Source organism: Haliotis rufescens, unplaced genomic scaffold, assembly GCF_023055435.1.
Source record: "Haliotis rufescens isolate VD_foot unplaced genomic scaffold, xgHalRufe1.0.p SCAF_14, whole genome shotgun sequence".
In the NCBI taxonomy this organism is placed as follows: Eukaryota; Metazoa; Mollusca; class Gastropoda; order Lepetellida; family Haliotidae; genus Haliotis; species Haliotis rufescens.
The window spans coordinates 27,008,368-27,020,859 of record NW_025963824.1 but is presented as its reverse complement, the minus strand read 5'-3'; the positions used below and the strand labels follow the sequence as shown (position 1 = coordinate 27,020,859).

At 37.9% G+C, this 12,492-nt stretch overlaps 1 protein-coding gene across 1 annotated transcript in view; it reads left to right on the top strand.

The window, feature by feature from the left end:
- The window catches only part of LOC124131190, a 118,879-nt gene that overhangs the window by 95,549 nt on the left and 10,838 nt on the right, over positions 1 to 12,492 (top strand). Inside the window, exons 8-9 of the mRNA XM_048395454.1 lie at positions 9,814 to 9,960; positions 10,771 to 10,848. Of these exons, the coding sequence (XP_048251411.1) occupies positions 9,814 to 9,960; positions 10,771 to 10,848 (225 nt within the window). The remainder of the gene's footprint in view (positions 1 to 9,813; positions 9,961 to 10,770; positions 10,849 to 12,492) is intronic.

Sequence of the window (12,492 nt, the reverse complement as noted above, 5' to 3'; positions counted from 1 at the left end):
ACGATTTGAAAATGGTATCGGTGTAGGTGAGGTGAGGTGAAATGGGGTTTAACGTCGCGTCCAAGATTATTGCACTTATATAGCGACGTGCATGCACGCGTGTGCGTGTGTGTGGCTGCTTGTACTAGTCCGGACTGATGCCGACTTATATGCTAGTTCACTGACATACCATGCTGCAGTTGAATGAATACCCCACTCAGACACAGTATACTGACTCCGAGCCGACCAGTCCTTGCTTTAAACATACAACATCATAACTATCTAATTCAGCAGTGATTAAATCTACTGTGTCTTTAAGACAGCGTACGTTTAGATGTATACTCTTTAAATCTGGACTATGCAAAGGTCCTGGATTCGGACTATTTTATCGCAGCAAAAGAGAAAAAGTAAAACTAAGAATGATAATCGGAAATTTTATAAGCAAAGTAACCCAAAATATAGAGAAATGTGTATCATCTTCCCGAAATGATTAGCATGTAGAATAAATTCTAAAACACCCACCGCCAGCCTATATTGAACAACATCAACCGGCATCGTTAAAGCAAAGTGCACATGTAATTGTTACAATCGGGCTGGCGGTGAATCTTAATGAAAAACACCTTGTTAAAAAGACACACCGAAACTGATTTGCATAACTGATGACCACAACATATTGAAAAATATCAAAACAGTAAAAATGATACAGTATAACCTCATAATCAATCGCCAGCTGTCAATATACAAAACAGAATAATACATCAAGATGACAGTTTTCATGTAAAGATTAAGTATTTCTAAGCAAATTAAAGACACATATGTCTAGATATTGTGCATATCTTTAAGTTGCTTAGAAATACTTAATCTTTACATGGAAACTGCCATCTTGATGTATTATAATGTATTGTTTATTGACAGCTTGTGATAAATTGTTACCAGATGGCTCCAGCTGGTGTAGCAGACGACACACTTTCCAACAATGGGGAAAAGGGTAAAAATATGAGTAGGCTGGTTATCATAGAGCAGACGGCTCACCAGTCTAAGATGTATTGAAAATACACACACTTAATTCTCAACCATATCTAATGTTAATTCAACAATTTATTATATACTTAGCTGTGGGATATTCTGTTAATAAACTCTCATAATTCTATTGAATGGTTCTGTACATTCTATCAATGTTTATTTGTACAAAGCTGTTTTATGTATGTACAGAAGTGGGACATTAATACATTATTGTCTGTCTGTCTACAATGTATACCTTACAATTTAACCGATTACACACGCATGGCAAGTATTTATATAAACGACCGAAAAGGGGGGGGGGGGGGGGGGGGGGGATATTCTGGGGGGATATTTTATTTCGTAGGTGGGGGGAGAGTTTATTTCGAGAGGGGCGGAACAGTACCGGTATAAATTCGCCGGGGGGGGGGGGGGGGGGGGGAGATTTTTTATTCTGGGGGCGAATATATTTCGTGACAGGGTCCCGGCACACAATGACAAGTGAGGATGCCGCGCTACACTATAATGAAAATTATAATCAAGTTGACTAGCGTGTACATTACTACAGTGAACATGTACATGATCATGCCCTCATAATCAAATGTCGTAATATCAAATACTAATATATTATTATGTGATGAATTTGACTGGATCAGTGGTAACATGTGATATTAATATTCCATCAATTTCTTTCCTGGTTGGTCTATCCATGTCTACAAAATGAAAATAATGCAATTAAAAAGGAGCACAGAACAATTCTTAATTTCAGACTAGAGCTGTGGAAATCTAGACTTTCCAAATCATTATAGACTTGAGTTGGTCTCATTTTTTACATTATTCTCTTGGGTCTACGTCACAGCTCATGCCACACAATAACAAGACGAGTTAGTCCCCCGGCGGAGCGCCTGGATTTTGGTTATATCATCTAACATGGTCAACTCTGCTCTTAAGTAAACAAGAACCTAATTAGCGAGTGGTCCTTTATGATCATACTGGGTCTTTGTCCTTTGCTTGAACAATAATGTAACTTAACTTCTTTTATTGAGTCGTTTATTTGTAGATTATTTCGTATACAGATAATTCATCTAACATGGTAATTATAATCATAACTATTTTTCAATAATAATGGTATGCACAGTTCTTTATGTTGTTCTGTACACGGATTCCCCAGAGGCTATATTGCATCATATAGAATACTCATGGATGTGTATGCCACTGTACCAAATTAATTATGATCATATTCTATATTATTATCCCATTCAGACCCTACATTTTAACAAGAACACACAGAGATATAGTTCAGAAACACTAGACTGAAATTAATCCAATATGATTCCAAAATTATTAGATATATTTATGATTACTTCATTGTGTAATAAGAAAACAATTGTCAAATAAATGGATTTTCATGTGAATAAAATCCAGAGGCCAAATATCGGAACGAATGACAGACCCTGTCATTAAACACGATTGTTAAGGATACTGGGCGTTCAATAATTCCGCTAAACCACCATTTCACAATGTGAAAATACGGGACATAATCGGCGATATTTACTTCATCAAATGAAGATCGTATTATGTATACGATTTCGTGTTAACAGTGAGCTGACACGAAACATTAACGCACGTATCACTGTCGAAAATTTAGTGTGTGTCATTGTTTACATTTCACTGATTTGAAGAACACTTTCGAGTCTCGAAACAGCTTAAATAATGTTTTCCTTCACTAAAAGTAACAACGGACGTTATTCTCGTGACATATACATTGCAAGAGCATTCATGAAAATGCTAAGAAAAAATATTTAACAACCCGTTCTAGGGTTTTTCTATAGTATATACATGGCGTGTCAGCCATGTTTGTTCGTCTAGTGGAGGCGGCCATTGTGCAGTCATTGCCTCGGTCACTGTAGCGCCAGCGCCGCATACCAGGGGAACCAGGCTGCTTCAATTACCCAATTGATTTGATTAGAATATACTTGCGTCAGTTTTTTTTATTAACCCCCCAAACCGTAATTTAAACACATTTAATAACAGATCATATACACGCATGGTGCCTTCACTTACTACTAGCTTTAATAGGCCATCCCGGAATAAAATAGTTCCCCAAAAGCGAGGAACATCCCTTTTAGTCTGTTTATAAGAAATGTATTCCAAACAATATCCTCAGTAGATGAGAAGATCTGTTAAAGAATTGCCTCAGTAAGTCAATCACAATGACAGAGCGTCGTAATACATTAACATCAAGTACAATACGTCAAAATGGCCGACACGATAAACGTGACGGGAGATATTTCCGAAGTTGTTAATAAACCTGTGGTTATTTCAAGCTTTTGTCATCACTGATCAATTGGCCAATCATTGAAAGGCGATTGTAAAGATGTGTCAAATAGATACTAAGGTAAACACATAGATTGCTGTAGATTGTCACTACGATAGTTTCGATGTTTTGGTTTTTTTCGTTTTTATTTCTCTAGGATGGGTTGTAGCGAGGTATCCTTAAGCGGGCTATGCAACTCTCTGACTTATCCCAGACTAAGCTAAGACGCTAAGTTCAAAATTAAAGGGTCTAAATGACGAGAACCAACGCTTCTGTTTGAATTCGTACATGTACCAGGGAATTCTCAGGGTTTTCCCCAGGAATGTGGAAGTGGTCAGTGTTTATGTCATTTCAGGAATACAGTCACGTGAAAAACGTCATGTGACCGACCTCTCCTCCAATGGAAAAGCCGTATATCTTGTAAACTTCAACTAAAAAAATAGTTACTGTTATAACCAAATGAAACACAACCCATATCCGAAAGAGGTAACTGTGCATAGCGGAGGGATATGTTATCACAATAAACTTGGTAACATGGTTTGATTTGACGTCTTGGCGCGTGTCTGAATTCCTTTAACATGTTACATATCCTAAAACTAGCTTATCAGCTAATCTCGCTGCACTACGCGCGACAGATACTAGAGCAAGGCATGCCAGAAATACGAAACCTTATGCTTACCGAAAGGATGCCTTAGGCATCACGTGCGTCGGGGGACCAGCGCCATCTCATTGGCTGTTAACAGTTGTACAAGGCGGGGCACAAAGCATCGTTTTTCCGTCCATTTTACGCTTGAAAAACTCGACCCTTTTCCGGACACTTTCTAGACGCTCGCCAATTAATCAATTTTAATGAATTTTTAGTCGTTTTTCCGTCCTATGACCATATACGGAAAAAACGACGTTTTCGTGTTTGCAGTGATGGCAGTTACTATTTTAAAATTCTATACTGATCAGTACATTTCATTCAATAAACGAATATATAATGGAAATTGAATTTTTGACAGGGCCTACATTTTCGAAATTATCATAACCCTAAAATTATAGTAAAGTTATCGTAAAGAAATCGTAGGCTATCGTAGCGTAATTTCGAAACTATTGTAGCCCTAAGATATCTTAAATTTGTCGTAAATTTGTCGCAAAGAAGTGGAAGGGGGATATAGGAATAGGTGCCGTCCGTTCTTCTGTCCGTCAGTCACGTTTCATTTCTGGTGCAGAACTCAGAAAGTATCCTTTTCCACATTATTATCCCCCGCCACCAAGTGGAAGGGGGGTATAGGAATGAGTGCAGTCCGTCCGTCCGTCCTTCCGTCCTTCAATCCGTCCGTCACGTTTCGTTTCCAGAAAATAACACAAAAAACATGAGAGATATCTTGACCAAACTTGGCACAAAGATAGGTCTAGTTGTGAACTGGTGCCTTTTGATAATTTTGGATTTAATTTTTTTTTATTTTTCGAGTCTCCATGGCAACGACATTGACTTTGACTGGAAATGGCGGCAGTGCTCATTTCCGGAGCAGATCTTGTAAACCGTACACTATTACTTCACCAAACATGGCATATCAATCGGTATAGTGGTTAACTTGTGCCTTTTGATAGTTTGGGATTTTAAAAACAAATATTTTTCGAGTTCCAATAGTGACGACTTTGACTTTGACTGAAAATGGAAGTAGTGCTCGTTTCCGAAGTAGATCTTGAAAACTGTACCATATTTTTTCACCAAACTTGGCACATTGATAGGTCTAGTGGTAAACTGGTATCTCTTGATAGTTTGGTTTATTTAAAAAGAATAGTTTTCCAGGTTCCATAGCAACAAGTTTAAGTAAGACTGAAAAGCGGTAGTGCTCGTTTCCGGAACAGATCTTGAAAACCGTAAATATTTCTTCACCAAACTTGACACATAGATAGGTCTAGTGGTGAACTGGTGCCTTTTGACAGTTTAGGATTTCTCAGAATGTTTCCATGCAAGAAACTGGACTTGGGCTCATATACTGTACGTGTAGCATTCGTTTCCGGAGCATGATTCAGAAACCGTTTACACATTCTGCAAAAAGATCTATGCAGGGTTGTCTGAGAACCATTACCAAAATTACCTAATTGAGATGTACATTTAAAGCCCAGCAGGGTCAAGTGAACATGTATACAATTCTTAGAAGCATCAAATCAAGGAAAGGCCTAAAACTTGTAGGTATTGATGAACACAAAAATTGTAGTAAAAAGAATGACTAGAATGTGGAATGAAAGACTGTTCACCTGAACACACCCTGTTAAGAGCAGTCATGGTGATGGACTCACGTGAATGTTCACTCTCTCAATGCTCATTTTGAGGATGTGAAGAATGATAAGTTTGTCGGTGTGGTTCATGTTTTGTGTTTCACAGAAACTCACATCAATGATTAACGTGAAAGAGACCTTCGAGGATATTAAGTCTATACAGGGGACACTACACGTGGTATTGCTGTGTATGTTTTTCAAGAACAGCTATGTGATGTAACGTCATTTCGCAGTATTGAATACATTTCCGTTCTTGCTAGCAAGTCTGCATTGCTTGTGTGTATGTTCCTCCAAAGATGTCGTCACATTTACTTACTCATTCCATGAACTTAAGGATCTCTTCGAGCAGCATGAATGTGAATATGTCCTAGTTACTGGGGATTTCAACTCTCAACTCACGGTCTTGGAGCTACACTTGACTTGTTGTTTACTGATCATGCCGGTGATGTGGCATTTAAGACACCAGTCTACTACTACAAGATCAACAAGTTTCAAGAACAGTGTCCAGCAATGTGATGCAATGTCATATCGCAGTATTGAATACATTTACTTTCTTGTTGGCAAGTTCTGCATTGCATGTGTGTATGTTCCTCCAAAATTGTCATGGGCACGGTTATCGCATTCACTTTCTCATTTCATGCAGAAACTGCAGAATCTCTCCAAGCAGCATGAATGAGAACATGTCTTAGTTACAGGGGATTTCAGCTGTGATCCGAGTGAAAAACTGAAAGTTGAAGATGTTTAAAGAATGTGCGGAAAATGACTAAACTCATTCACTCTCCAACTAACTGTCTTGGAGCTACACTGGACTTGTTGTTTACTGATCATGCCAGTGCTGTAGCATTCCAGACTCCAGTCTGCTACTCAGATCACCAGATGATTGATGCTGTACTTCTCAGTACACCTCATGGTGACCCCTGCTCGCATTGATCTCTAAGTAAAGTAAGAACTCCCTTACTTCTCTGATTATTGTTTAAGTAATAACACAACTCATCACAACTACAGTTACGTATGCTATCATAAACTGCAGATGGCAAGAAACACCACTTATAATTGTTTAAGTGCTTGCGACTAGGGCACTTAGATTAGGTGATTCAAATTGATTGTTCGAAAATAAAAAGAAAGCATCAAAGATTTAACGTCAGAAATGTCCTTAATCGCCACAGCGATCCACTTAACTATGACGCTGATAACTTACAATGTATTTCTATCCGAGTTCATGCTGAAGAAGTGTGAAACAACATACCTATTCAAAAATTTGATAAGGTTTCGACAGGCTATAGTAATGACCATGACCTTATTGATAACTCAGGGGCAGCTAGTGTAAGTTCATACTCTAGTCGAGTGCGGTTTCCCTTTGTATTCGACCGGCGAAACCGTGCTCAAGGTTATAGTTTTCAAAATGCGCAGTGTTTACCTGTTATATTTTCTGGATCGCATTTATGGCAAGTCTTGAATTTCGCATTAAAATTATATATCAATCTGAATATGACATTGTTACAAAGGGCAAAACCATAAGCGTTTCCAGTCAGTTTTTCAGATCTTAAATGGTGTGGGACGAGAGGTTTTAACAAGTGACTTTGATTTAACAAGGAAATACATATGATTAAATATGAGTATAGTATATTCGTATTAAGAGTATATTTAATGTTTTTCTAGCAAAAGTAATTGTATCTTGTTTTGTTTTAGAAACAACACCTAGGTTATCTATATTATTGAAATACAAATATTTGGTAACAAGTGATTGGATATTGCCTGTTGAATAATTATTTAAAAACTATTTTTTAAGGGGCATAGATGTATTTCATTAAATATCGCAATTTATTAGTATTTTGACGGCAAAAGTTAGGCACATATTTATATATATATATTTTAAACATTGTCCAAATTCACATTCAAATACATTTTCGCAGAAAATGTTTATGAAAAGAAATTTACTGATCAATATGAAAATAGACATTTTCACCACAATAATCTTAGATACTTGACAACATGCAGCTTATAAAATCATTGTAAAGGATAGGGTCACCAGACAAATACTTTTAAATGACCTTCAGCAATGCGTTCGGGAATAGATTTCACACATTTACAATGTAAATAGTTCACTCCTTAGCCAGATATAAATCAAATCAGACAAATCAGTTTATTAGCTCTACTTAATTCAAAAGGATAAAAACGGATTACATTATATGTATGTTCACGTTAACTTGTGGCGTGTCCCATGAGACACCTTGACAGTTCCTAAATTATCTCCCTTTGTGAACGAAAATTAGTGTCACTTTCAAATTTTGAAAAGAATTATGGATCTTGACAGAGAGAAAAATAAGATTATTTATTGAAAGCATTTGAGATAAAATTCATTGTTACTGGCAATTGAAAGCAACTTAAAGGGGGATAACTCTAAAACGTTTGGATAAGTTATTCAGGTCATTGGCACGAGTTGTCCTTTTTTGTCTAACTTTTAAAGCGAGCCACACGACAGAAAGATAAAAAAAATTAATGAGATCATCTAAATACAAATAGCTTGATGTTTGTATTTGAGTCCATGGTTTATTCTTGAAATATATTGGATATATAAATAACAAACAAACCAAAGCTCACATTGTCGTAACTCGCTCGTGGGTGCGCTGCTTCCTGGACAATTTTTGTTATTTGAATGTTTCCAGGTATAACGTTGGTGTTTTCCCTATAACCTGACATTTTGACATTAACATAAAAAAACAAGCAGTATTGTCAAACTGATCCAGTATACATGACGTCACATCAGACTATAACACGCATCTTAAATGCTGAACGCCTGCTGTCCGATCAAAGGTCTCGTCATTGGCATTTAGAATAACGTTCCTTACTTTCTTCCGTGACTTTGTGTTACATGAAATTCTGCGCGCTCGCGACCATTTGAAGGGGAAATAGTGAAGTATATCTCTCTTTGCATTCTAATATCTATAGTGTAATAACACTTCACTTATTGATTATAACATTTATTTGGTTTAAAAAATGTCTTTGCGTGGCACACGAATGGTATTTGTATTCGGGTAGTCATGGTATTATTTATCATAAGAACAAAACGTCTCCTGTACATGTACGACGTATGTAGGTTTGTACGGAATGTTACTCAAATAGTTGCTGTTAAACAGTGCGAACGACAACGTGATCAGGAATTCCGTGTCACTTCTCCATGTGGACCCGTAAAGATCCGGGGTAGAATAGGTCTTCAGCAACCCATACTTGCCGTAAAAGGCGACTATGCTTGTCGTAAGAGGCGACTAACGGAATCGGGTGGTTTGACTTGTTTGATGAATGTCATCGATCTCAATTGCGTGGATCGATGCTCATGATATTCATCACTGGATTATCTGGTCAAGACTCGATTATTTACACAGACCGCCGTCATAAAGCTGGAATATTGCTATACTGGAATACTGAGTGCGGCGTTAAACAAGAGTCCAACCACTTCTCCATGTTGTTGTTATTGTCAGCTGCTGGGAAACACCCCTCTTGTTCAATCTCCAACGTAAATGAGTTCTCTGCCAGAGTATCGATAGGTATCGTAACCTTGTACGATCCGTGGCATATTTATGATAGTTTCGAAAATGTATCTTATCTTAAACTTAAAATATTTTATCTTTAAACGTAAGTTGTTAAGATTAATTGTAGCTAAGATCGTTTCGAAAATCTAGACCCAGTATCACAAACTTTTTAAGCACGTCAAAATACCCTATGATGTAATTTGTATCATCTCTACTCGCAATGTCATTGATTAAGGGGGCGGTCGGGTAGCCTGGTGGTTAAAGCGTTCGCTAGTCACGCTGAAGACCCGGGTTCGATCCCGACATGGATACAATGTGTGAGGCCCATTTCTGGTGTCCCCCGCCGTGATATTGCTGGAATATTGCTAAAAGCGGCGTAAAACCATACTCACTCACTCATTGATTAAGGCAAGCGATGTTGAAAGTGTTTGTTTACTAAATATGGGCTGCGGTGGCGCTTTTAATAGCAAGCGCTAGTTTATTAAGTTCGCGAAAAGTCGTTCCGACAGGACCTGTAATGGAATGTTATCAGATATAAATGTAGATTGAGCGAACACGAAAATCCGTTTATGATGAGATTGAATCAACTATCACTTTTGGAAAATCTCTTCCGTTCAAATGTTTATCCCATTGAAGCATCATTCGACAGTATCAGTCGTACAGCAAGCATCTATTGTTTGGAAGACCCCGTCTTAACCGTTTAACGTTTGCATGCAGCCACTGGCCCTGACACGGAAGACCCAAGTGTACTGCTTTCAGAAGATGAAAGCGAAAACGAATGTGACAATGGACTATTTGGTGTCCTAATTAAAAGAAGACAGAGAGGTCAGACAAAGTCACTGGAACGTGTAGAGCTTATACAAGGTGAGTGTCGATATGTGTCTTACGAAATCTTCAGTTTGAAAGACTTCCTTTTATCAATATTTAGGACTAATTAATTAAGCAACGCAATGCAAATGGCGATGCAACGCTGTGTTTTTGAAACCATTTCTAGCTTTCACGTCCTGTGGATAGCCTATCGTATACATATTCGTTTTAGCCCTGGGGCATATTTTGGTCATGTCAAAGGTCGAGGTCATCCTCCAGGTCATAGTCGGAAGGAAAGGTTCTTTAAATGGTATCTTGTGATATATTTATTGTGTGTCAATCAAACTTGGTACATGGAAGTAGATGCTGCAAACGCCTTTCCATATTCATTAAACATGTTTGTCAAAAGCAGAGTCGACTGTAGGTCTTCCTTCGCGAGTGGATTGCAGTCTAGTTCTACCTCTTTGTGAACTGCACCAATCCTCTTCCTATGAGATGTCTGTAAGAGAAATAAAAACGGAGAGTGATTATCATTTTCATTTTAACGTAGCTATTAGCAAAAAAAAATTCTGTATCAAAGCTGCACTGCATTTGACATTTGTTTGCCCAAAACTGAAGTAAATTCCTTCAACCGGAAATGTTTATAACTTTGGTAAGTCAGATGTTCACCATCAAACATATGGTACAAGTCAATACAGGGAAATGCATCATTTTTGTCATTTATGACATTTATCAAATTTGGAAATGTCTTCTACATGTCCACCATAAAGTATTTTGAAAACTTTACAGAGGCCTTTACTACTGATGTATTGGCATGTAATACAATCCTGTGTCTAGTTTAACATAATATACCCACTTATATTACAGAGGGGACAACTGCAACAACAGAATTATATAACAGAAAGAAGGCCCTAGCTGCGACGAACAGACACCAAACATCAATAGGTACTGTAATGTTTATTTCCACATACGTCCACAACTTGACTATTTCAAACCAAGTAGTTATTTTACTCAATCAATAATACGTCCACGGAGTAAAGTTAGGAAAAATTATCAATTCTGAAAATTAGATAAATAGAGACGCATTTATTACATCTACAGGGTTTCAGGTCGATTCAGGTAACTGATTATGTTAAATGATCTACTCGAAAGATTATATGAAAATATGGTATTGATATGCAAGAATGAAACACATGACACTACCCTAAAGGTTCCTAAAGGTTGTCTTTTGGATTGAACACTCAATGTAACTGATCAGTTGACTGGATGCGTTTTAGGTGCTACGATGTCATAAAAGCTTCAGCACTACACATAGCTACATTATTATTATTTACCGATTTAAAATAAAAAATGCATCAATTAGGATTTGGGTGATCCTGGCACAGTCAGGCTGGCTAGGCTCATCATCAGCTTAGGGCTCTTGCCCCCCTCTACACGCAGCCCAGACAACGAATTGGATTTCTCCCAGGAAGCACTGCCTAGTCAAACCCACCCTGAACTTTTTGGAGAATGTGACAACTCCTCAACACTGCAGCCTTCTGCGTTATCCAGATTGTCAGAAGGGCTATATTCCTGGTAGAAAATCCGGGTACACTCCCAATGTCAGTCAACAGATTGGAAGGTACCAAACCTAATGCACCGAGAACAATGGGGAGTAGGACAACTTGGTACTTGGAATGCAAGCGTGACATTTCAAAAGCGAGGTCCGCATATTTGCCATGTTTTTCCTGAATCTTGTCAATCACATTCGTGTCCAAAGGGACAGAAAATTCAATGATATAAATGATTTCATTGGATTTATCAAAAAGGACAAGATCAGGTTTGTTGGCCTGGATACTCCTGAAGCTGTAAACGGGCCTATTCCAAAAGAATTTGTATTTATCATATTCCATGACACCCTCTACATATTCTGGGTCGTACCATTGATGGACCTCTGAGTCTAAACCACGAGCATGGCGAGAACGGTAATAAAAGGATCCAGCTACACCATCATATCTCTTAAGATACTGTTTGTGCCAAAGCTGGGCATCCACTGACAATGTGTTGGAGAGTTCATATTTTAAACGAGTTCTGATGGTCGATCCATGATGCCCTTTGTGGAAGTGACCATTTTCCAACATTACTTACAACTATCAATCTTTCTGACGAACCACCTTCAACAAGGCCAGTTGGTATTTATTCCAAACATTATGTACAGAAAACTGACACCTGACAGTGTCAGGCATGTTGGAGAAGAACTCTTTCATAAGTCCTCTGCAAACCCTCATATACTTAAACCATGGTTTGATAATGATTTTTAAACAAGCTAGGAAAAATAAGAAGAAAGGTGAGAAATATTTTCGCCGATACCCCACTGTCAACAACCTGATTAATGTTAAAATCACGAGCGTCAAAGTGAGATGTACCTTTAAACAAATTATAAGTCATTCCTTGAGAAACTGTGTCTAAACTCAATTCCTGCACTCCCATGTCCTAGGTGTGGAACATGAGTGAGAAGATTAAAGGCAAAGGATCAAAGTCTGGAGTTCACCATCTAAAGGAGGGTAATACACTGTTAACAACTAAATCTGACATTGCCAACAAACTTTG